We start from the raw sequence: 26870 nt of genomic DNA, 5'->3' as shown, positions 1-26870 counted from the left end.
GACCGAAGGGTCTGTTTCTATGCTGGATGACTCTATGAAACCAGATTGGATAAGCAGGCACTTTCAGATTTCCAAGTGGCATGTCTGCTTCCCAATGCAGTTCAGCCTCCCAAAGAATTTGATGGAGTTACTGTGATCTGTTCAGCAGCAACCCACCTAAAACTGTCAGGCCATAAATTTATCATAGAAAAGAGCCAATTGAAGCACAACAACAAACTGAGAACCTGTGGTTTCAAAATTGCAGCAGCTACTTGGGAACCTCCAGGTTCCTCTGCCTTCCTGGCTTGGAAATAATCATCTTTCATTCAGTTTCACTGGGTCAGAATCCTGGACAAAGGTTTTCAGGAGTATAGCGTGGTGAAGAGGTGGACAGATGCAAGGAGGGCATTACAGAAATTGGAAAACAGGCAAGCGCTCAGCCACAAAGAGTGGAGCAAATACAATTGGGGATGTGCATGAGGTCAGAATTAGCTGAGTGCAGAGATTTTGAAGGGCTGTAGAGATGGAGGAGATTGCACTGATGAGAAAGGGCAAAGCTGAAGAGATATTTGAAATCAGGGATGATTATTTTAAAGTAAAGATGTTGCTTGAATCTGAACTTATGTAGGTGAGTGAGCACAGAGAGGTGATGGAGAGCAGGCCTTGGTGTAAGTTAAGATTTGGCAATGGAAGTTTGGCAATCCAGTACGTGAGATGGTGGCAGCTCTGTGGTGAGACATGGAAGTAGGAGTATTTGAGTTGTGTGTAATTGGGGAAGGGATCAGAGTTCTTCCTGCAATGCCACACAATGGCCATTGAGGGTATTAGGGTGAAAGTTTGATCTGTAGCTACTTGATTAGTTAGGGGAAAGTGAATCTCCAGGGGTTGGTTAGGTTGAGCACGCAGTCCAGTCAGCCATAGTGCATTTGCTGCGATAGAATGGCATTTCTGGACAAGAGACCTGAGCTTCTTCTAGTGGAGATTTGTGTCACTGTGCAGCAATACAAGTACAGCCTGTTGTTATGTGGGAGACATGTTCGCGATACCCTTTCTAAGGGGTGTATCAACAAAATAACGCTCCATAGTTGTGACAGAATACCAGTGGCTGTGCTCAGTTTGGCAACTCATAGCAGAATTATGCAACTTTCCAGAGAGACACCTCACTCCTCAATTGTTTATGGGTGTGCACTGTCTGTTCCTACTGAAGTGATGATGGTGTTGAACGTCTGTGCTTCCAGATCTTTAAAAGCATAGGCTGACTTGATTGGTATGTTGCAAGCGGGTGAGCATCATAGCATAAAACAGGTAAAACGTGCCTCCTTTGATTATTTATTGGATTAAATTGAGTTCACTGCTGATAGGTGTCAGCAACAGTGTGATTGACCTCCTTCATCGGACTCTTTCCAATGCAACGAGTTAATGACTGCATTTATGAAGCCTCCTCTGTACTGGCTGAGCGACTTTGCATTTATGAACATGAAGGGATTCCACTTCCTCCACGTTTAACTGGAGTTTTTTGCAAGTGTGTCATGGTACCCTGGCAGCTATCATGGCACCTTCACCCCTTGTCATTTCCAAGAGTGCAGGTACCTCATGATAGTTGATGGAGTATATAGATGGTTGACAGGTAGAGGGTAATCAAATGAAGGGATGGCTGATGACGCATCAATGCAGTCTGTGTGTCGTCAATGCTATAGAATTTGGGATATATTCTTGCATGACCATACACTATTGCTGCATCCAGATGCACCATACAGCTCTCCAAGGGGTCAGCTACTCTCAGATTATCTTATTCACTCAAGTACCAAAATATGGTACAATACTTCATGGATTGTGATGAAGTGTGGCAGATATTTTTAAGATTTACAGAATTTGGGCTTTTTAAAAATGGGCAGATTTTGATTTAATTTATGTGAAGCTGATTGTATTTATAAAAGGCCAAAATTATTTTGAACAAAAACCCATAGACATAATTTCCAAGAAAATTTCAATTGTATAGAAGGCTTCCATTGGATTAACTGATCAAATGTTTATGGTAAATTGAGAAAACAGTCCAGTGGCTACTTGTTTTTGTCATGCCACCTGTCACTACACTGTACTCTGATATGGCTTCCAGACTGATGTTCGGAGCTACCTAACCTTAATATCATTCAATATCAGTTCATTGTTGATTTTTACTTAACGGTCAGTAGAATATATTGAAAGTGGGCTTTGGCTAAGGATAAAGTTCCATATGCATCACTTGTATATCATAACATGTCTGAACAATCAGGTTAGAAATATGTATTTACATGGATAACAAGACACTCAGCAGCTGAAAAGATCAAGGACGGCAATAATAACAAGGTCTACATGTCCTTGATTAACAGGAGCTACTTGTCAACAAAATATTAAACAATTGAACGGAGTCCAAACCCAGCTTGTTCATCCTGCATTGAGGTTACCTCTGACTCAATGATGCATCACTGTGGCATGCTGTTTTGGCAGCACTCCTGGTCAATGTTCTGATTCTCCTCTTCGGATGATTACTGTTGATTTCCAATTCTGTCTACATCTAGGAAAGCTTCTCCCTTTGCTGGCTCCAATTATGAAGAGCTTAGCATACTGCAATGATGCAGGACATCCTTTCTGGGCTATACTGCAACACTTTTGGAGCGATCCAGCCCTCTCAACTTTACCTTGGGGAAGCATGAGCAACATGGTATCTTCACTCTGTCAGTCTGAGGGTTTTGTAAAGATGTCTTGAGCCATGCCTGTTTCCCAACAACCATCCTTATATGGCCTTAGAACCTTGCAAGTGCTCCAATATTTACAGATCATGGCAGTTCCGAAGAAAGCAGGCACTGATCTCCAAACTTTGGCATCAGTAGTCACATTTAGTTTATGCATTGAAAGAGTGGAAGACTTTGCTGTTGGTGATACAGCAACATGTGTGCAGTCAATAATATCCTGCAACTGGGGGAATGTGCATGATGGTGGAAGGTCCTACTGTCTGACTGCTTTCACTCTCCTTGTCGTGGGAAGAAAGATATAAATGCTATGATCTGGAGAAAATGGCCTCAGTTATATGTTGGGTTCATTTATAGGTAAAAAATTGAAAGATTCCACACAGAGGCTTCAGTTGCAGTGGAATTGAGGGCAGCTGTGAATTGACAGTCACCAGGTTAGGGTCAGTCCTTCTAAGGTAAAGAGCTGCTCCAGCAGATGGCATTGTTTGATGATTACCCAGGACATTGTTGTTTCACAAAGTATATGCTGTATAATAGAGTTGAAGGATATAATAACAGTCATGAAATCTTTGGTCTGTAGGCCTCATTCTCCTTCATCTCCTTTGTGGATATTTACCTGTTGCTGCTTCCTGTGGAGATTGTGCAGCAGCTACTGCTGTTCTTACTGGTGACCGAGTTGTAATTACTGTTATATTCTGCATTGTTTTTGGAGTTGAAGCAAGACCACAAGGACCACATCCATGGCATTGTCCTTGTCAAATGTGTCAGCAGGTGATCTATGAGCAACATCTGAAGGATGACGTAATTGTATTAAAGTAAGTCCTGGGTCCCCTCATCCATCACAATTAACCTTGTTATGCCTTCACAAAGTGTCATGCCTCCATAAGGTGTTCTGAGGTATGTCACCTTATCCAAATGTATGTTTCACAATCATTATTGTCATGGTACTTTGCAGGAGTATAATTCTGTAGTAAATCAGTCTGCAAGTTAATTATCACCCACACAAAAAAAAATCAAAGACCATCCCCACGCGTCATATATGGACGTAGCAACTGAAATATTGCCCAGTGCATCAATATTTGTTAAATGGAAACTTCAGATTCTATTTTTAAGTGCTTTAGTCTTAGTCATTGCAAGTCATTCACTTCTAAAAATGTGTATTACAAGTTATAGACTGAAATCTGGATCGGTGCAGGCTTGAAGGGTCTGTTCTTGTCCTGTAATTTTCTTTGGTCTTTTGATTTTTTGTTCTTTGTTGTGAGAATACCCATCCCCAGACTTCAGTTGTTTACTTTCTGCGAACTACCCACTTAAAAGCCCAGGACTATTGTTGATCAAACTGCCAGGATTGACCATGGTGCACCCCCCAACCCCACCCTTTACAGGACCACCCTGATTGACCACAGTTCAGCCCTTGGACCAATGTCCTACACAGCACCCTGACCAATATACATCTTATCCCCAGATTGGTTGCACTTGACCTGCAGGGCTGACCATGGGAAACTCCCTCGACTTGACAGGATAACCCCAACTAATTATGGATTCGGACAAGCCCCTTAGCAGACTATGATGGTACCCCCTGAAAGATTGGTCCCTCTTCACCCCACTGAGGATCACTCCTCTTTGACTTTTATATGTTGCCATTTTGAATTAAATGAAAGCCTCAGGCACAGTCATTTCACAGTGTGTTCTCCTCAGCAATACTTCCACCATTCTGAATCTGCTTGCCAACCAATCAGCATCTTCCTTCCATGCTGTAAAAATTGTTGTTCCTTTCGAAGTTTGGCGTTATGCATTTGTCCTAATGAGTGCAAGACAAAGAGTTTTGGCAGCATGGATGTTTTTTTTTTGCAAGACTCAAGTGCTGCATTACCAACCTCTCATTTTTTAAACATTGTCTAAAATTTTATACAGTTCTCCTTAATCTTGATTATTCCTATCAAGTTGCTGTTCTCTGCAAATTTAGAAATTGTGATTTTGATTATAAAATCTAAATCATTAAAATAAATATTAAACACCAGTAGTCCCTGTTCTGATCCTTGTGGGGTTCCAAATCCAATCTGCCATTCTGTATAACTACTATTTGCCATCCTAATTTCTGTTTTGTGTTCATGTATGTTCTGTTCCTATTTAATTTAATGTTTATTTGATAATTGGATTGTTCATCTTTGCCTTCCTGGTTTTTTGACGTTTATCCTTTCCTGTTGTGCTTCTTGTTCTGTCTTAGTTCACACCTCCTTTCTAATGCTTAAATTTCCTATATTGTGTCCATGTGTTTGATTAATTGTTAGTTTGTTCCCATTTTTTAATTCAATAAATTTTTGTGGGATTTGGTGAACATAATTTAAAATTCTTCCTATTGCTGTCCTTTGTTATTGTTACTTAATATTATCATACTATTTCTCCAAGTTCTATTCTCAGGCCTCTTCCAGCTTTCCTTCACTCTAAACTGTTATGTTCTTCTCTATCCTTAACTGTATAATATTATGGTTTTCATTGCCTGGATGGTCCCCTATTTTTAATCCTGTCATCTTAGTTCATTGCCCATTGCTAAATCCAGTAGCTAATCCTTTCATTTTGGGCTTCTTCCAAATTGGGTTATAGCAGTCTTGTACACTTGTAGGAATTTTATTTTCTTAACCACATATCTCCTCTGACTGTTTAGTGATTGTGGAAATTCCCAGTGATGATAATTCAATGTTTTTGCTGTCTGAATTTGTTCACACATCTCTTCCATTTGTCCCACTTCCAAAATTAGGTGGCTTGTCAACTAATCCCATGAGTATCATAATTAATTTTCACCATTTAACATTATTTACATGGATCCTTTTCCTGTTTTTCTGATAGCTTTGTCACTTTTATTTTTACTGCCATTAAGTCATTGCATATAATTATACTTCTCGACATCCTCATCCTCCCTTTCTATTTGTTATAAAAGTGTTAAACCCTTTGATATACAATTCCCATTTTGGTTTTTCCACAGCTGTACCTCTTGTTACGAAATTGAAAGAGTGTAGGCTTACTTTTAAGATAGAAAGTGTTTTCGGAATTTTAAAGAAAATTTAAAGTACAGCCACAGCTGCCAGAGTACAGAACAGCTAAGAGATGGGCTGTTCCAAAATAGATACATGTAGCAAATGGCTGTTAAATGGATACCTGAGTTTTGGTTACTATTTTGATAACAATTCAAATTTAACCAACTAATTTAAATTATGCCCAGGATACTAAAACCCAATTGAGTTTGAATTTATTGTATTAACAACATTGGACCAATGAGAGGGAACGACGTGGGGGGGTATAAAACATGCGGACATGTTGGAAACCGGTCAGAGCAACTGCAATAGAGCCGAAGAGCAAATGCCATCTGTAGAAATAAACATCGTGCTCTCATAGATCGTGGCTGCTGAAATTTCTAACTAAAGGTACCTTTTCCTCTAAAAGCAGTAAGAAGTAGAAAGGCAACCCAGGAAGAAGACAGCAGAATCGGAAGACCAGAGGAAGACAGCGTAAGAGGCTGTATGGACTTTGAGAAATTAAGTAAATGTGATGTTTAATAATTGTTATGGGAACACCATATTAATAGAATTGTGTTCAGCTAAGGATTAGTGGTTAGTTAGGAGAGAGTGTTCAGTTTGTTAATAGTTTTGGTTAGTGTTTCCTGTTAGAATTACATAAATAAATTGTCACTTTTTATTCATACAGTGGAAGTCGGTGATCTTCTTCCTTTTACACATTTATAACACATTACTAGACAATGCAAGCTTTTCTAGGTGTTTGGTTTTAATCAGCAGCGGGGTTTGTCGTCCGCGTTGTAACACACACTAATCTCTAATGTGATTGATTTGTTGCAATGCATTCATATTTGGATCCTCATTTTGTTATACATGGTATTGCTGGTTGTGGTTACATTCTAACTTTTCCTCCTCATCCATAAATCTACAATGAATAGCCACTTGCACGAAAAACTATTATACAAACTTTCATTAATTAAAGGTATACTACAAGATTGCTGCAGTAGTTGAGTACTGAGAATTCTGTGTCATTCAGTATACTGTTGCTTATTTTATGACTTTGTAGAAAACATTTTACTTCGGTGTAACAACTTCGTGAATCCTGAGTGGTTATATAATGAAAGCTTTGAGTATTCAATCCATGAAATTATGCTTGAAGCATTTTGCTGCATCTTGAATTGCTGAGTTTATTTCCAATTCACAAATGGACACTATTCACCCAATGTTGGCTATAAGATGGTGTTTGAAGGTATTGCAGTAATTTTTTTTCATAATAACGCACAACTGCTTTTAAATGAGAAATGTAGGAATAGATAATACATTATTTGGAAACATTTTAGCTCAAGACAAGAACCTTTTACAATTATTGGAATTATGCAGAACATTTCAGTGACTTGTGTTAATGCTTCATTTGTGTTTTCTTTTGACAGAATCAATGAAGAAGAAACAGCTGTGGTATGTCCTGTAATTGATGTCATTGACTGGAATACCTTTGAGTTCCTCGGACACTCTGGAGAGCCACAGATTGGTGGGTTTGACTGGAGGCTGGTCTTTACTTGGCATGTAATTCCCGAGCATGAACGGAAACGAAGGCGATCCCCAATTGATGTTATTAAGTGAGTTGCAGATCCTGATTAATGGGATTAGATATTGGATGATTCCAATAACTCCAAAAGCAGAACACTTGTTTTGAATAAAACCAAAGCATAAGAGATGATAGTGATGGATGATTCAGGGTTGACCTGCCAACCATTCAGCACCCTTTTCCCATGCAGTGTAAATTATGCTTCCTCATAGAAATTTAGCATTCTTGCATCTGCCCTGATAAATATGAGCTTCACCAGCAATTTACTTTTCATCAATACTGAAGCATTGTATGACCAAGCGACTCATCTAATACTATAACAACTGTTACAGCAGTTTACTGAACTTAAGTGTATGTCATAACTTCTCAGCTAATGTTTAGGGTCGTGATACTGGGTATATTGATAGTGACATGCTAGAAAGCTGGCAGATTTCTGGAGACTGTAAATAAGACATAAATGCAATGTGAGCTATTAGGTAGCATGACATTACCCAACTACTTAAAACTGTAATGAGAACAGATATATTTCTAGACTTATCTTCATAGATGCAGAGATGTTCCCTCAAATTTGCTTTGAATATTTACAGGATAAGGCTATAGCCTGCTGTTGTCTGTTCCATCCTTCAATAGCACCTATTTTTTAGATCTTCAATTTTATTTGAATTGCTATGCATAAGAGAACAAAGCTGTAGACTATCCAGGAATGTTTTACATCCAAGTAATAGAGTAGTTAAAGCCACGATGTTGATGATCTTATGATGCATCTGTTTTCCTGTAGAGCTGAGGTTTAGGGTGCTGGTAGGTGCAACTTTAAAGATTTGTGTTCCTGATGTAAATTGGTAAACTTCTCTCAATCATTGCTTGCAATGCTGTTCAACCCTGATTGTGGAGAGGATTGAAAACTCCATAGATCACCAACGTTGCAGAAATTGACTAACTTGCTGAATATCTTATCAAGACCAATGTGTCTTAATACATTTGGTTTGTGCTGGAGGTTCCTTTCCTTTTGTTTGAGCTGGAATCGTTTGTTTAATATATTAATGCGATGTTTAAACTCCGATTAAAATTGGTTGAAGTGTCAGTGTTCTTTAATGTTAAGTAAATTGGAGTATGTTGAGAGCCTTGCAGTGTTAACTGGAACACCATATATTTTCAATATGCTGTAAATTTATTTCAAGGCTTAACACAAGTACATCTTTAAAATAGCATTTCACTGTTTACAAAGATGAAAGTAACTATAATCTGGTCTATTTTAATGTCTGGATCCAATTTTCAAATCTGCATTTCTTTGAAGCTATCCCATGGTGAATTACATTGACAGTGTAAGTACCTCTTGTTACTGAATTTGATAGTTTTTGGTTGGGGGTGCCTACAAATTTGTATTTTTTTGGGAGACAGTTGGTGGTCACTGGTGACATTTCCATTTTGAAACATATTCTAATACTTCCATTCTTTTAATTTACTTTGTTTTTCTACTGTAGAGACTACTGAGATATAACAACTCATGCTCAATTCAATGTTTGATAAAAGGTCAAGAATTGATATGTGGATTAATTGTGCATCTTTGTATATGTTTCAAGATCAGCTCAATATTATCTTTGTTTAGAATTTTGACATGGTGTTTTCACATTATAAATCAAGTTAAAAATTCCAGTGAATATTTGAATTTTATGCTACAATGTGTCAAAATAATTGTGCCAATTCATGGAGACAATCATAGACAGCTGATTGGGAAAAAGTTGTATATTCTGTAGGATATTGCATAAGTTTTTAAAAATTTGCCCCTTCTGTCACCCTTGTAGTTCTGTCCTTTTTGTATCTGTATTAGTCAGTATTGACTTTCTAGGGATTGCAATACAAAGGCCAAAAATAGTAAGATGGTTGTTTACTTTTTAATTTCAAACAGCAAAGCGCTCATTGTTGGTGTACTTGGTTCCTACATTGTGTAATTTATTAGGTAGTGACTTTTCTTCAGAATGCCTTTAGAAAGGAAATATGGTGAAAAACTGTCTATTATAAGTAAAATTAATACCCCTCTAGCCCTAATAGATAAAGCTATTTCTGCATTGTGTTCACAAAGCAATTGCAAATGTTATAACTTAGTAAAATAGTTGAAGGGTTCAGAGATTTTATATTGCAGGAGTAAACCTTAAATGGTTATGTTTTCAGAAACAAGTTGTGGTACTGCAATTCCTTTGTTTTTTTTCTCTTAAAACTGGTACTTTGAAATCATATTACTTCACTTTAATATATGCAGTTTCTTTATGCAGCCAAAAGATAGCTCACTTCAACTTTGCTTTTGTCTTCAGTCCTTTCCCAATCTGAATATTTGATATTTGATCACGCTACCATCTGTGATCCTATGTAGAACTCCCAGAACCACCCGAACAGCCTTCAGGAAACTTGAACTTCTCTTTCACAGCAAATACCTTCCTCCTGTCTGGGACTGTTGGTTCTGTGTAAAAACCCACATTTATCTAAAATTTGAATAATGCTCTTTCAACTGTGCAGTCTTCTGCAGCATGTATGTCACATATCTCAACAGAATGAGTTTGTGTGATGAATTCTCTGCTTGCTTGCTTTCTATTCTTTTGATGTGAATATCCTTTAGGGAAAGAAATTACTATCCACATGTGACTCCAGAACAATGGCAGTGTGGTTAACTCTTAATTTCCGTCTGAAATGACATGACATAAGGCACTCAGGTATACAGAATCCTACCGAAAAACCAAAAAGGATAAAACTGGGTGGAATAGGCTTGCAGTGGTTTGGGTACCAGAAATTACAGTCTCAAATCCAGTGCTGTCAACACCGCAAAGTCTGTTTTTTGACATCTGGGGCCTGTATCAAAATAATAAGAGCAGTCCTATAGACTAATTAAGAAACAGCCTAAACTTCTCTGAATTTTTTTTGGAATATCATGTTCAAGGCCCCATCCCTTGGTATGTCCTGTTCCATCAGTAGGACAGATGCAGCAAGATGGGCAGTGCCTGGTTCAGATCAAGAGGAAGTTCTTCTGCAAGTCATCAACGTTGACTTCTGATGCAGCAAAATCTCATGATATCAAGTTAAACAACGGCAAGGAAGATTCCTTGTGATTCCCACCCACCAGCACTCAGCCGATGAGCCTGTACTGCTTCATGTTGAACACAGCTTAGACGAGGTGCTTTGGGTAGTGAGGGCACAGAATATTTTCTGGGTTGTGAAATTCCATTGTTGACCGAACTTGCTACATTCTGGAGAATGTAATTGCCAGTCTGGGCCTGTGTGTGATGGAACCAAGGAGGACCATAAACCCAGGTCCTTACCAGTCTACCTGTTGCATATACATCTGTCCATGACTGTATAAATAAAAGTGACCACTAAACAGTCCATGTGAAGACAATCCCATCTTCATTCTGTTTGTTCCCTCCACCATGTTGTGTGGGATTGAGTGAGAATAGATGAAGCCACTCAAAACTGGGCATCTGTGAGGCACTGTGCACCATGTGCAGCAGAATAATTCTATTTGACCAAAATCTTTCACCTTATGACTCAGAATATCCCTCACTCTACCTTAATGATCAAACCAGGAAATCAACTTTAGTTCAATGCACCCAGAATGCAGAATGAATTCCCAAGAGCTGCACCAGGCATTTCTCCAAATGAGATGTCATTCGGGTGAAGCTAAACCTTGGACTATTTTCATGCTAAACCATGAAAGCAGCACATAACCGATCCCACAACTAACTGATGAGATTGAATCTCTGCAGTCCTGACGCATCTGGTCAGGATTGTTGGTGACCAATTAAACTATTAATATGAAGTGGAGGAAGCTCCATTCCCAATGACTGGGGAGCCCAACACATCAGTTCAAAATATATGATGGTGCTACCCTCCATTAATTTACTTAACTCTCTCAAAACCATCCACAAAACTGCACCATGAAGCCTTTATTCAGTCTTAAATACTTTTTAAGCAAAAAGAATTTTGTATTTTGTCGTGTGATGTGCGAGTATACAGGTTCACTGCCTGGCAGCATGTAATGATCACTAGATTACCTGTGCCAGACTTAAGTGCATTTGATTTGATTTACCACACTTGATGGCAAGAAATGGTTGAAGGCTGGATACAGTAGTTCTTGGTAACAGTTTGCTAATAATACTGAAGACTTGTGCTCCAGAACTAGGTGCATCTCTAACTAAGCTGTTCCACTACAGCTACACACTGGCATCCACCTGGTAATGTGAAAATTGTCCAGATATCTCCTATTCACAAAGAGCAGGGCAAGTCCAATCTGATCAATATTTTTCTTGATATCCAATTGTATTCCCATTGCTGAGTAAGTTGCAACCATTTTGCTGGAGGCTACCATTGACCAGAAATTGAACTTGACTAGCCTTCTAAATATTATGGCTGCAAGACCAAGTCAGAGGGTCAGAATTCTGCAGCAAGTAAGTCATTACTTCACTCTCCAATGCCTATGCATCATTGATGAAGCACAACGCAGAAGTGTGATGGAATGTTCTCCAATTGTGCTGGGAGTGCGGCTCCAAAAACTTAGGGAGCTTTTTTCAGTAGTTTAGAAGCAGACTTCTGTACTTGTCTCTTCATAGGTTTTGAAGTACTGATGGAGTAATTATGCAGTCTACCCACTGGTTTCTAGCAGGAGTAGTTCCACTGTGTAATAAAATGAACTACAAAGATGGTGCTAAGTTAAATATAGTTGTAAGCAGTTCTAGAATTTTGTCATTGTTATGAGATGCAGGATTTTACTTCCCTTTTAAGATTGTAATGAGTTAGCTGGAATAAACTTTCACATTCACTTGTAATGAGTGGTCCCAGACTGTTGAACTTTGGGGAACAGCACAGTATTGTTGGATCCAGCCCACAACTAACATTGACACATTTCAACAGTTATCACTGGATTGCAGTTAATACTGAGATCAGAGCTTTGCTTTGCCTTCTCCACCTAGCTCCAAGGTATAGAAACCACTTGTGCAAAGAGGGTTGTTTTGCCTGAGGTCAGCAAACTCGACACAGACCAAAGATGGAAGCTAAACCTTCAGTATCACAGTGGAAATGTTAAGCTCCATTACCATTTCAGAGTACAATTTATTATCCCCACTACCCCAAACTTGTGATATGCCAGTTCTTAAATTAGAACTAATTTCAATTTTGTGTAAATTTAAACGGCAGCCTGCTGTGTGTGACACCATCCATGGAGGGACTTGTGAAATTTTTTTCCTAACAACATTTAAAAATACTTCAGCTTGTCAACCAATTCAGTCAGAGTTAAATATGACATTTATTTGCCACATTTAACAACTAAACTTTACTGTGGGAGATAATTGCTGACTTTCTTTGAGCACGTTCATCTCCCCTAAAATATACCCCAGAGGAAAAAAAATCTACAAAGCCCCAGGATAATAGTTCAACACGTCCTTTGAGTTGTCAATCAAACTGCAAGTCATAACGTGAAAAAATTGTCATCAGTTGAGCAAAGCCAACATATGAGGCTGTGTGAAGTGTTTAAATAATCATTCTAACAGCTCTGGATAAATTGTTTTACCTTCTGGTTATGCAGGGTAGATCTCCTGGTGTATTCTTCACATTGGTTTCTCTCCATGATCTGTGCTTTTCCACTGAGCTATTCCATTAATGGCTTTGGTAGTGGCAGCTTGTATAAATATAAATTTATTGTTTAAAAAACTGTATGTTTGTAATGTGTTCATTTTTCATACTGTCTTATACATAGATACCATAAAAACAAGCCATTCAACTTAACCAGTTCATGTTGCTTTTAGTATTCCACTCAAGCCACCACCTAGTTTTCCTCACCTGACTCTATCAGCACAGTGTTCTATTTTCTTCTGTCTCCTATATTTAGCTAGCTTTACTTCAGTGCATCTATAACCCATAGTCTTAACTGGTCTTTGTGCTTGGTGAGTTTGAATTTCTTGCCACTGCAGGTAGATGAAGTTTATTCTGAAATTTGTAACAGATTCCTTGTTTATTAGCTTAGATTGTGCCTTCCAGTTTTATTCTTGCCCAAAAGTGAAAACACCATTTGAGGCTACTCCGTCAAAATTTTTCATAATTTTGAAGATTTCCGTTAGGTCAGTCCTTAGCCTCCATTTCTCAGGAGAGAAGAGAAACATCATGTTCATTCTTTTCTGATGGGTATGACATCATGGTTCAGTTACCATTTTTGTTCAATCGTTTTTGTACTCACTCCTGTAACCAAGGTATTTTACATAAGATGGTAGCTAGTATTTTCACAGTGCTATAAGTATGATCTAACAAAGGTTTGATGCAATTTTAGCATAACTTTATTCTATCCTAGCAATCAATCTCATGCTTGGTTGGAGCATAAGAGGAGGGCATTCGGCCTTTCAAGTCTGCTCTGTTTGACCATGGCTGATCATCTGTCTCAAAGCTCTTTTCTACACTATGCCAATATTCCTTGATGCCATTAGTCTCCAGAAATCTCTTGTTTTAAACATGCTCATTGATTTAGCTTCCACTGTGTGCTGGAGCAGAGCATTCTAACAATTCATCACCCTCTGAGTGAGGAACTTCCTTCTCATTTCAGTTTAAATGGCTTAGCCCTCGTTCTGAGATTGTCTGGTCTGATTTTATTCATATTAGTCAGGGAAGCATCTTCATCCACCCTGTCACATCTTGTAAGAGTTTAAGTTTCAATGTGATCGATCATCTCTCATTCTTCAGAACTCTACAAAATATAGACCTGGTCTCAAATCACTGCTCATAAAACAATCCCACCATTCTAGGGATTAATCTCATGATCTTCACTGCTCGTCTTCTATACTGAGTATATTCCTCCTTAAATAAGGGGAACAAAACTGTACACAATACTCCAGTTGAGCAAGACATCTTTACTCCTGTACTTGGGGCAGCATGGTAGATAAGTGGTTAACACTGCTGCCTCTCCGCGCCAGGGAGCCGGGTTCAATTCTAGCCTCGGGCGACTGTCTGTGTGGAGTTTGCATGTTTTCCCTGTGCAAACCCATGTCTGCATGGGTTTCCTTCAGGTGTCTGGTTTCTTCCCAAAATTCAAAGATATGCAGGTTTGGTGAATTGGCCGTGCTAAGTTGCCCATAGGCTAGGTGCATTAGTTGGGGTAAATGTAGAGTAATAGGGGTAGGGGAATGGGTCTGGGTGGGTTACTGTTCGGAAGGTTGGTGTGAACCTCCACACTGTAGGGATTCTATGATTTTTATGATTTACTCAAATCCCCCAGTGATGAAGTCTGGCATACCATTTGCCATCTTAATTGTTTGTTGCCTTGAAAGCCAACTTGAAGTGATTTATAAACAAGGATACCCAATTCCTTTTATATACTTGCACTTCCCACCGTGTTCCCATTTTAGAAATACCCTGCCTTTGTTTTTCTACCAAAGTTAATAACTTCTCACTTATTCACATTATATTCCATGTGCTATGCTTGAACCCATTCATTTAGTCTAAGTCCTTTTCAAACCTCCTTGTAACCCCCTTACAACTTTTGTTCCACCTAATTTGATGTTGGTTCTGAGATCCAAATCATTTACTGTTTACAAATTAAGAATAATTGTGGACCCAGCATTGACTTTTGTAGTACATCATGAGCAACAGTCTGCCATCTGAAGAATGATCTATTTATTTCTACCTTTTGCTTTCCATCTACTAACCTGATTCTCAATATATGTGCTCTAATTTATTTATTAATCTTCTGGTTTTATTGCAAAGCTTCTGAAGTTCTAAATGCATCACATCCACTGGTTCTTCTTTATCAGTGCTACAAATAATATTCTCAAAAGTCCTAAATTTGTCAAGCATAATTTTCCTTTTACAAATCCATGTTTACTTTGCTCAGTTTTGCCATTCTTATCTAAATGTCCAGTCAACATATCCTTCAGAATAGATTTTCCCCATACTTGCTCTGCTACTGACATTAAAACCAACAGGCTGCATCCTTGCAGTCCTTCTCTTAAATAGCGAGGTTGGATTTGCTATTTTCCAGTCTACAGAAATCTTTCAGAAGCTATAGAATTTTGATAGGTATCTACCAGTAATCATGACGTGGAGGTGCCGGTGCTGGGTGGACAAAGTTAAAAAAATCGCACAACACCAGGCTATAGTCCAACAAATTTATTTGGAAGTACTAGTTTTCGGAAGTGTCTTGTGTGGTTTTAACTTTTAGCAATAATCAGTTCTCTCTCTAGCCATCACCTGCACTCTGGGATGAAGCTCATCTTTCCAGGGATTTTATCAACATCCAATCCAGTTAACTTTTCAAGTACTACATCTTTACCAATACTAATTCCTTTTAGTTCCTCAATTCCATAAGTCCTTATGTTGCCTAGTATGGGGGACTTTCTGTGTCTTTTGTGAAGACGAGCAGAATGTAACATTAGTTTCTCAGGCAGCGTCCATGGAGAGAGAGCAAGATAACGTTTCGATTCTAGATGACTCTTCTTCAGACCTCTTATTTGTCCTAGCTAATATTTTCTTTTTCACATTCCTAGAATGCTGAAATAATCTTTATGTTCTTCATTGGCTTATTGTCATTTTCACTTTTCCTTTTCTTAACCAATTCCTTCATCCTCCTTCGCTGGGACTTTAAATACTCCCAATTCTCACTTCAGGCATGCTACAATGATGGCAGCAGTTCACTCAAGCACCAAGCATACATTTCTGCAATTGATGAGACTTGCTTCATATGTGGTCATCTAGGTGACCTGTTGCATTCACAACTTCCCACATGCTGCAGGACACACATTCAACATGAGCAAGCTGTCTTACCATGTCTTAATGTTAAAACAAGTGAAGTCAAGATATTAATTTAGTTTTGTTATATACTTTATTTTCCTCTGCCTTAACTTAAACTATTGAGAAAACTTGAACTGATAAATGTCTCATCCTTTATGCACTTTACTATTGCAATAAACCCAATTAAACCACGTTTTCCCCCTCTTTGCACTGAATTCCCACATGAACCTTATTCAAAGATTCACTTTTTTTTTAAACCTCTTCCCTGATGATAAGCCCCTCACTGGTCATGTGGTTTAAAAAAACTGTCTCATATAAATTCCTTTTAAACAAATTTATTCGAAAATGTTAGGGACACTCCTGAAGTAGGTACAACTTGAACTTTGACTTTCTGGCCCAGAGATGGGGATTCTGCACATATACAAGGTTACACAAACATGTTCCACAAATGCCCACTAGTCTACTACACCTGATATTCCCAGGCAGATCCCCCATCAAAGTCTTAACCAGGATGTCTGCTTAGCTTCTGAGATTGGGTGTTTTCAGACCAGTATGGCTGTAGGCCCTGTCTCTCATAGTTACTTTGTTTAATAATTATGTTTGGACAGATTATGACAAAATTCCAGGTTAAATGGGACTTGAACCTGGACCATTTAGTCTAGAGGTAGGCATATTACCACTGTGCCATAAGGTCTTCCTCTCTTATATAGAATCTCTAATGAGTCACTAACTGGTTCAGGTTAACCTTTCTGAACCTGATGTGACTTAAATATGCAGCCTTCCGGTCTGGAGTCAGACACGCTATCATTATGCTACAAACTCAGCTTCACTAGTTAGATTAGCTTCTGCGAGAGAAATTAACATCAGTTGCTCCGACTACTTTCAGCTAATTGACCAATAATGGCCACTATCGGGCAATTCCTTGATTAGCTACACAATCCAAATTACTTGAAGATTATTGGTTCTATGATTTTTCTATATTTAAACTTGTAACTTTTTTAAAAAGTCTTTTTCTACGTGAAACAAATTCTCCCCTCACTATATGTATGTGTCATTTTGTTATCTTCTGGCCTTACTGGCTTTATTGAACTCTGTTGCGTCCTTCTGTGATTTGTGCCTTTGTACGTTCAGATGCTTTTGCTTCTTCAACTCAGTTAAGTTCTGATTACTCAAGTAATATGTGACTACCTATTTTTCTTAACACAATGTAATATTTTTGTTTGTCAATTCTGTGCCCATTCTGCAGGTTGTTATTAATATCTTGTAATTGATTGCAGTCCTTCTTTGTTTTGACCATGATGTTGTCCACCCATTTTGAAATTGTTTTTGATTCTAAACTCTGAAGTCATCAATTTAAACAACATTGGCCTGCAACACTAATCCTTGTGGGAACCTGTGTTTCACTGAATAGCTACTATTTACCTGTTCTCTCAATTTTCTGTCTTGCAGTTGCTATTAATTCAGTAACTCATCCCCTGACATGTGCTTAAAATGTATTCATTAGTCCATTATGTGATACCTTAATTATCTCCTACTCTATTAGCATTACATAATATGAAAGAAACTTCATAGTCATCGTATGACTGTATAGAACTTAGCTAATTGTTGAGCTGTCTAAAATGAATTGTTAATGAATTATTTATATTTTAGCTTATCAACATTGCCAGTCCTTGGACGATTGGGACAGTAGACTCTAAGCAGATAAATTGAACACACTTTAAAATTACAGATTTTGCTATTTTGATCATATGTTTTGTTCATTTAAAACCATCCAAAGGCTAATTCTAAATAACTGAAATAACTCTATTTCAACAGGTCTCCCACTATGGCTGGAGGGCTGTTTGCTGTCAGCAAGAAATATTTTGAATACCTTGGCACATATGACACAGGAATGGAGGTCTGGGGAGGAGAGAACTTGGAATTTTCTTTCAGAGTAAGAATTCTATTTGTCCTTAAATTTATAAGTCTGGAATATTAAATGCAAAGTAATTCCTTTGGTCATGCTTTGGAAGAAAAGTTGGACCATCTTGGATTCATGTTCCAGGGGAAACCTGTCCTACTAGAGTTATCAGTGATATATGGGTTACATTTAACGGTTTATACAGGCATGTATTTAATCTTGCGCTATATTACAATATAGTGGGGACTGTGGTGAGTAATGAGATGACTTTAGGTGTGAGAAGGAAATACTTATCAAGACTGCAGATAGATTTCCTGATGATCGTTTATTTTGTTATGTGACCTCCACATCCTGATTTAAAGGACGTAAAGTTGGTATAACTGAATCTGGTGTCAGTGTGCACCGTCTATTTATACTTCTATTCTGTATCTGATTAAGTCATTTTCATAAAGAAATACACTAGTTGGACCGAAGGGTCTGTTTCTGTGCTGTGCATCTCTGACACGAATAAATTTACTTCCAAATAGTATTTGGTGTTTATAGGTGTCCAAAATTATGATATACTTTATAATAAATCATAAGATGTATAATAGATTTCTGATACTGTGAATATGTCCAGCACAAAGCAAGTTGTTTAAAATTGTTACTTTCCTGAAGCCTTTCAATTCCTCAGATGAAGGTGTTTTGGCTGTACTGATGGCTAAATGTATATATTCGCCTTTGGTTTGGTAATGAATTATACAGCCTTGGCATTCATCATAGTCTGTGTGCTGACCTTTTAATGGTGACCAATGAAACCCATTGAGTGTCCTTCAGGGAGAGAAATCTGCCATCCTTATCTGTCTGGTGTGCATCTGGAGTCACATGTATAGCAGTGTGGTTGACTCTTAATTGCCCTCTGAAATGGCCTTGCAAGCCGCTCAGTTGTAACGATCACTACAAAGTCTGAAAAAAATTAAACTGGATGGACCACCTGACACCAGCCTAGGCACCGGAAATGACAACAGCAGAAACACCCTCGGAGTTCTCTTACTAACATCTGGGAATGAGTGTCAAAACTGGGAGTACTGTCTCACCATTTTACTATTGATCAGAAACTGAACTGAACAGACCATATAAAAATATGGCTACAAGGGCAGATCAGAGGTTAGGAATCCTGCTGTGAGTAATTCACCATCTGACTCTCCAAAGGTGTCCACTATCTATAAGAGACAAATCAGGAGATTGATGGAATACTCCCCACTTGTTTGGTTGAGCGCAGCTTCAGTAATTCTCAGGAAGCTTAATACTATCCCAGGACAAAACAGCCCGTTTAATTGGTATTGCATCCACATTCACTCCCTCCGGTACCAATGTTTAGCAGCAGCAGTATATACCAGCTACAGACGCACTGTAGAAATTCACCAAATCTCCTTAGACGGCCTCTTCCAAACTCATGACACCATCCACAAGGACAAGGCAAAACCGATACATGGGAACCCCTCCATCTGCAGATTTTCCACTAAGTACTCATTATCTTGACATGGAAATATATTGTTGTTCTGTGTCTTTGGATGAAAATCTTGGAACTTCCTGTCTAACAGCATCATGGGGCTGACTATAACGAATAGATATTTATTGTTCAAAGAGGCAGCTGATTGCCATCTTCGCAAGTGCATTTAGAGGTGGGCAATAAATGACAAACTAGCAAAGTCTACATGCCATTAATGAATTCTAACAATAGAAAGTCTCAGGATTGGTGGGGAAACTGCAATTAACCTCAGTATGTGGGGATGGTGGCTCAGTGGTTAGTACTGCTGCCTCACAGCACCAGAGACACAGGTTTGATTCCAGCCTCTGGCGACTATCTGTGTGGAGTTTGCACGTTCTCCCTGTGTCTGCGTGGGTTTCCTTCTGCAGTCCAAAGATGTGCAGGTTAGGTGAATTGGCTGTGCTAAATTACAAAGTGTTTAGGGATATGTAGGTTAGGTGCACTAGTCAGGGGTAAATGTAGGGTAGGGGAAATAAGTCTGGGTGGGCTACTCTTCAGAGGATGGGTGTGGACGTGTGGGGCCAAAGGGCCGGTTTCCACACTGTAGGGATTCTAGGGGAAGGAATGAGAAAAAAATGGCCAGTACAGTCAGTTCTCCTATAACATGGTAATTCCATTCTCATGCTATCTTATATGAAAATTGTGTAACAACAGCACCATTTAAACTAATGGGGCCAGAATTGTGTTATAACCAATACATGCTTTAAAAGTTTGTTTCAGAAGCAATGTCCCCAATTCGTCAATTGCGTTATAGCGAATTCACATTAACAAAATTAGCATTATAGCAGAATGACCTGTATTCTTGTCCTAATTATCACCAATTTGTCGAATATCATTCACCCTCCAAATCCATTTTTAAAATGGTCAAGTTTAAAAATCATAGTGTGGAAATTCTGTTTGAAGTAAATTTGGAAAGTAATGAAATGTACTCATTGCAATTAATGGGAGTATAAAACATTGATCAATTTAAGAAATGAAATTGCACATGCTCCATGAAAATAACTTGTTTTTTTTTCAGATATGGCAGTGTGGGGGTTCCTTAGAAATACATCCTTGTTCTCATGTGGGCCATGTTTTTCCTAAACAAGCTCCATATTCAAGGAGCAAAGCCCTGGCAAATAGTGTGCGTGCTGCACAAGTCTGGATGGACGAATATAAAGAACTGTATTTTCACAGGAATCCACATGCCCGTTTGGTGAGTTATAATCATTACTTATGTGCTCTAATATGAACAAAGTACAATAGCTAATTTTAAATTTCAATGATTTTGGATCTACTTTAAGTTGATTGTATGTAGAGTGGTCTTATTTTCATATTTTAAGTTAATTTAATCTTTCAAGTGAATAAACTCAGTGCTAGTAAAGTTCTTAAATTTTGTGCTTTAATTCAATAGAGGTGGTGGGAGCACATCATTAATATCAAAAAAGTCAAAAATGTGAACATAATTTTGAAAATTAATTTATATGCATACATTTTTTTCTTTGATTGAAGTATCAAAACTCAAAGTTGAAAGAAAAGGCTTGCATAGAAATGGTTTAAAAATCTATCACCTCTTTTCTTGTCAATATTGTTAATTTTGAGGATAATTCATAAAATATACAGACTTGTGAAAACATAAATGGGGTGAGCATTATTGAGCTGTGGTTTGTTTCAGAAGGTGAGCTCTTTCATTTAAATATTTAAAATGGGTGGTAAAATAATTCATTTTAGTTCAGTTACAATTTTAAGTTTTCAGTTGTATTGATTATTTTGAAGTGCTGTTTTATCACCATCTCAGATTTTCTTTGTCTAGGTCATGAAGATTAAGAAATCAGTAAGCTAGTTTAACATTGTTAAAAGTTGTTATTTCATAGCTATATTTGTAGCTACTGTGAGGTTAAATTATTTCCCTACATTTTCTGATTTGCAGGAGCCTTATGGTGATGTATCAGAAAGGATAAAACTGAGAGAGAAACTACAATGTAAAAGCTTCAAATGGTTACTGGAGAATGTTTATCCAGATATTCATGTACCTGAGGATCGGCCAGGCTTCTTTGGAATGGTAGTTAATCTCCATCCTGAAATATTGAGTTGTCTTCCAAAGTTGGTTGTTTTACTTGGAACGGCAAACATTAATGACTTAAACTTTCTTCCTTTAAAAGCTTATTTGATTTCATTTTGTCAGTTTTGGCCTGGATGGTATCACCCTCATTTCTGTGCCATAAGATTGAGTTTTCCCATTTCAGAAATATAAACGTGAAAATCTAAGAGTGACATTCCATTCCAGTACTGAGGGAGTGCTTGGAGGTGCCATCCTTCAGAAGAAATATTAAATTAAGACTCCGTCTACTCTCTGTATGATGTAAAACATCTCTGGGCACTTTTAACAGAAGAAGAGATGTGTTATCTCTGTCTGTGGTCAATATTTATCCCTAAATCAGTGTCTCAGTAGCACTTGACAAAAAAAACTTTTCATTGTCATGAAGAAATTTGGTGGACCTTGGTGTGAGTAAATTAGCTGACATAATTGCTACAACTGACATAATTGCTACAAGTGCAGTACTGCACTTCAAAAATACAACTGACGGTGAAACACTCTGAGGTCATATAAATGCAAATTTACCTATAAAATTCACAGAAAGCAACAACATTTTCCTGATTTTCGACTGAAAACTTTAGAAGATAGCAAATGTCACTATATATTCAAAAAGGAAGGGATCCAGTGGGTAACTACAGGCCAGTTAGCTTAACAGCTGTCATAGAGCATATACCAAAAGAAGTTATAGCAAGGGACTTGGTTACATTCAAGATAATCTAGGTTAAGTCAGTATGGTTTTGTGAAAAGGGAATCACATTTCACTGATCTGTTGGAATTCTTTGAGGAGGTAACACATGCTGTGAATAAAAGAGAACCAGTGGGTATACTATACTTGGATTTACAGAGACATTTGTTAAGGCTATGGTAGAAAATAAGCGCTCCCTATTGTCTATTGCAAAAGGAATTGAATACAAAAGTAGTGACATTATGCTTGAGTTATACTGGGCACTGGTGAGACCACATCTGGAGTAATATGTTCAGTATTATTCACCATGTTTACGAAATGATATGAATATATATTGGAGACAGTTCAGAGATTTACTGGAATAATAACTGGAAAGAAAAGCTTGATTTGGGAAAAACTGAACAGGGTAGGGTTGGACTACCAGAATTCAGAAGAGTAAGAGGTGACCTGATTCAAACTTAAGACCCTGAGGGGCACTGTCTGGTATATATGGAGAAAATGTTTCCTCTTATGGCAGTATCTTATGGGGTGATTGTTGAATCGTGCTCATCCACTTGAAACAATCTTGAGAGGAAATTTTCTGTGGGAGGTATTTAGATTGATGGTTTGAAATTGTTTCTTGAGGATATTTGTTAAAATGTCTTTTCACTCTGATCACAAGTAGTACAGTACACTTACTAAAGAATACTCATCATTATGACACTTATTATTATTTGGATGGTGAAAAGCACAATGTCCTGCCCTCAAGAGTGTTTTCATTCTGCAGTCCAAACAAAGGGAAATTTTGATTGCTGCATTGATTTTGACCAAGAGTATTATAGATTCACTATACTTGACCTTCACCTATTCGCCTGCCACCCCAATCCCAGTGCTGCATCCCTACCCCTCCCCTTCTCTCCCCCTTATTGTCTATTCTTAGATATTTTTATGAAGGTGTAGAGGTGGACTGTACCTTTAAGAGAGTTGAAAAGCTAACAAGGACTGACAAAGTAAGAATGTAACTCTTGGGGAAACAAATAGCTGCAGCTGAGTTGCCATGAAACAAAAAAACAAATTCAAATTTGACCAATCAGTTTAAATTATGCTCAAGATACCAAAGTCCAATCAAATTTGAATTTAGTATTTTGATGATATTAAAACCAAAGAAACAATGTGATGTTTTAGGGGTATGAAACTGGATAGTTTGAATAGTTAGGAGGAGAACTGCCAAAGCACCAACAAATACAAACTGCCAGCAGAACAACTCTCTGAAAGATACCTGTCTGTAAGAAGTTTGTGCAGCAGAACATCGACGCCGACCTAGAGAAAAATCTGCAGGGGAAGATCTACAAAGGAGAATCAACAAAGCTGACTGGTTTTGAAATGTGATTTCTTTCTTGTAAATCTTAATCAGGATTTTTTATTGGATCAATATTGTAGAGTTGGGGTAGAAGTTAGTTTTAAGAGAAAGGAGTTGTAAATAGTTGTTGTTTTTAATATTCTCTGTTGGACTTAAAGAATAAAATTGTTAATTTTTACTTTTAAATAGTGACTTCTGGGATAGTTCTTTGCCTCTTGAATTTTAACAGATTATGACGTGAGGTGAACTTTATCTGTGTGACTGGTTTAAATTAGCAGAGGGGTTTACCCTGTGTTGTAACAATATTTATCTCCTCTCTGCAGTCAGTGTTACTTATTGGAATCTGGCAGTTATTGCTGTGAAAGAGGGTGTGTCTTGACGTGCTGCCCTGAGTGGATTCCCACCTAATTTCCAAAAGTAGAGTCAGCTGGGGAAGGTCAGACTCAGAAGTCTGGCAGTTCGTCTTGTTGCCAAGAAATTGGACAATCTCCAACAGGATTCATGTCAGCCTGATCTGTTCTGATGCTAATCGGAAGTTGTGATCCATAATATTTCCAATTGCAGAATTGGTAAGAGAGCTGCTTGGTTTTATTGGTCCATTGCAATATAACTACATATCCATACTACTTCTCTATTCTCTAGCTAAAGAACAAAGGGATGGTGAACTACTGCTTTGATTACAATCCACCTAATGAACACAACGTTGCAGGAGAAAAAGTCATTCTGTATCAGTGTCATGGCATGGGACAAAATCAGGTGAGTGACAGCTCAATTTGTTTACTTTCCACTGTTTGAATCATATTGCCATGTTGGCTGTCGTTTGATGGGAAATTAACATGTACTCAAGATGGCTTGCTGTGTCCCTGGGGAGTTACTTACTGTCACATCCCAACATCAAATATGTCTCCTTTATTTTGACTATGCCTCCTAGCTCCCAACCAGGTGCGTGCTATATCTAATAATCTCTTATGCAGCATCTTACCATATGTCTTTCAGGACATCCAAATAGACAAACATTCTTAGACAAAAAATTCAGCTGGATTAATTGAATATGACCTACTTCTCACACACCCATATTGAATCTCTTTAATCAGCAAATATTTTCCACACGTTCAGACACTCAGTCTCTTACAGATTCCATTAACTTCTCCACAATTGACATTAAACTGGTCTTCCTCTGCAACAATCTTAAATAATGTAGCATTTTCAATTTTTCAATACAATCCAAAGGCACATAAAGTTTGGACTGCTCTGTGTGCTAGATCATTGGATGATGATTAGTATGGACGCTGTCCTTGTATGTCAAATTCTATTTTATTTTAGGAAATACCCAAATTCCCTACTGGTAAATCATGGCCCATTATCTGTGACCAACCCTTCTGTGACTCACTGTATTGTGAAAGATGTGCGCAGTTTTCTATCAGCATCCCCTTGCCCGTGTGAAATGCATGGAGGCTATGCAAGTCCAACTACTTTGAGTGGGCGTCCACATTGACTAAGAACATAGAATTCATGAAAAGACATGCATGGTTGATGTGCAGCTGAGTCCAAGACTTACCTGGCCATTTCCACAAATGTGGGGGAGCTGCTGGCAATAGTTTTTGTCCTTGTTGGCACGCTGTGTCTGCATCCAGGCCTGGCGACCAGACATAACTTCTCACCAGCATCTTCATTTTGGAGGCCCCTGGTGGAATAGTCAATGGTTGGCAGTGTGCTTTGCTCCATACAATCACTCTTGCTCCACATAACATGTCATCTACTGTGAACTGGTCCAAAAAGGTTTCACTTCTAATTGTAATAGCCCTTTGGTTTCCCCCATCACCACCAGTTTTTTTTTCAGTTTTGAAAGGACACAATCTTTCTGCATCCAAAGTCTGATATTGTCAGCTGTGATTTGGAGCGTGTCCAGAAAATTGAATATCAACACAGACTCTTTCACTGATGTATCTGCTAATGGGAGCCTGCTCAATGCATCAGTGTTCGCTACTCAGCCTCCTGGATGGTGTTCTAACTTGTAATTATAAGCACTTGGTAAGTTTTAGAGCCCACCGCTGAATATGGCCCAGCGCTATTGCCAGCACTGCTTTTTCCTCTTTAAGCACACTAAAAAGGGGCTTGTAATCTATGACTATCACAAATTTTTGGATTGCAAAAAGATATTGGTGGGACTTCCCTGACTTCCAATATTACCACTAATCTTTCTTTCTCTATCTGGGTATATTTATGCTCTGCATTCGCTAAAGTCCTGGATGCATATGCTATTGGGTGTTCCTCTCTATTGGGCCATCAAGAAGGTGGTGACACACTGGGAGACATCTCCTGTCAACACCAGATCTTTCTTGGGATCGTAGTGTGCCAACATTTTAAAGGATGATAGAGATTCATTGCTTCACTGAAAGCTAAGGCTTGTTTCTGCAACTGTTTCCCTTTTTTAGGAGATGATGCAAAAATGCAAGGATGGAGGCCAAGTTTTGTATGAACTTCCAGTAGTAATTTACCAGTTCAAGAAATAACAAGATCCTGGACAGACTTGGGAGCTGGGGCACCTTTGGTCATCCTCACTTTGTTTGCCAACGGGTGTAACCCAGTCTTGTCAATTCTATAACCCAAGTAGGTCATTTGCCTGGAGCACATCTGTCCCGGCTTAGGCACACCACCACCTTGGGAAAATGCCTTAGGACTATGTCTAAATTCTAGTGCTCCTTATTGGTTTTCCATGTTATTAAAAAATCATCTAGGTAAATGGCGACCTGAGGTAGACCTTGCAAGATATTCTCCATTGTCAGCTGAAAAATTGAACAGGCAGATGATAGCCCAAATGGTAGTCTTATACATTAATACAAGCCCTTATGGGTATTAATTGTAGAATACCCCTCTGGTAATCCTGATCCAAATGCAATTGCAAGAAAGCATGGCTCATGTCCAGCTTCATGAAGTTCAAGCCTCACCCCCACCCCCCGCCAGCCTTGCTTATCTGAGGGATTGAGTACTTATCCAGCTGTGAAAAGCTGGTTGTTGTTTGTTTAACATCTCCATGAACCAAGCTGTAGGGCTTCAAAATCGGTATGATCGGTGCTGCCCATTCCACAAATTGGACTGGTTTGCTAATTCTTTCACTTCCCAGCCTTCAGATCTCTGCCTCAAGGCAAATGGCAGGCCTTGCAGAATTGTGGAATTGTTCCCTGGTCAACATGCGAGGTGGCCTTGGCTCTTCCGAGAGTGCCAAGACCTTCCTGGAAAGCATCTGGGTATTTAATTAGGACTTCACTTGGGTAGTCTT

General features: G+C 38.4%; 1 protein-coding gene across 1 annotated transcript in view; it reads left to right on the top strand.

The window, feature by feature from the left end:
• Positions 1 to 26870, top strand: part of galnt12 (UDP-N-acetyl-alpha-D-galactosamine:polypeptide N-acetylgalactosaminyltransferase 12) — an 82137-nt gene that overhangs the window by 48289 nt on the left and 6978 nt on the right. The window contains exons 4-8 of the mRNA XM_043689958.2: positions 7150 to 7335; positions 17874 to 17991; positions 20508 to 20684; positions 21399 to 21530; positions 24233 to 24346. Of these exons, the coding sequence (XP_043545893.2) occupies positions 7150 to 7335; positions 17874 to 17991; positions 20508 to 20684; positions 21399 to 21530; positions 24233 to 24346 (727 nt within the window). The remainder of the gene's footprint in view (positions 1 to 7149; positions 7336 to 17873; positions 17992 to 20507; positions 20685 to 21398; positions 21531 to 24232; positions 24347 to 26870) is intronic.

Source organism: Chiloscyllium plagiosum, unplaced genomic scaffold (genome assembly GCF_037043375.1).
Source record: "Chiloscyllium plagiosum isolate Xiang-an unplaced genomic scaffold, Cpla_swu_hap1 HiC_scaffold_5, whole genome shotgun sequence".
NCBI classification, from domain to species: domain Eukaryota; kingdom Metazoa; phylum Chordata; class Chondrichthyes; order Orectolobiformes; family Hemiscylliidae; genus Chiloscyllium; species Chiloscyllium plagiosum.
This window is presented reverse-complemented; position numbering and strand designations above follow the sequence as displayed.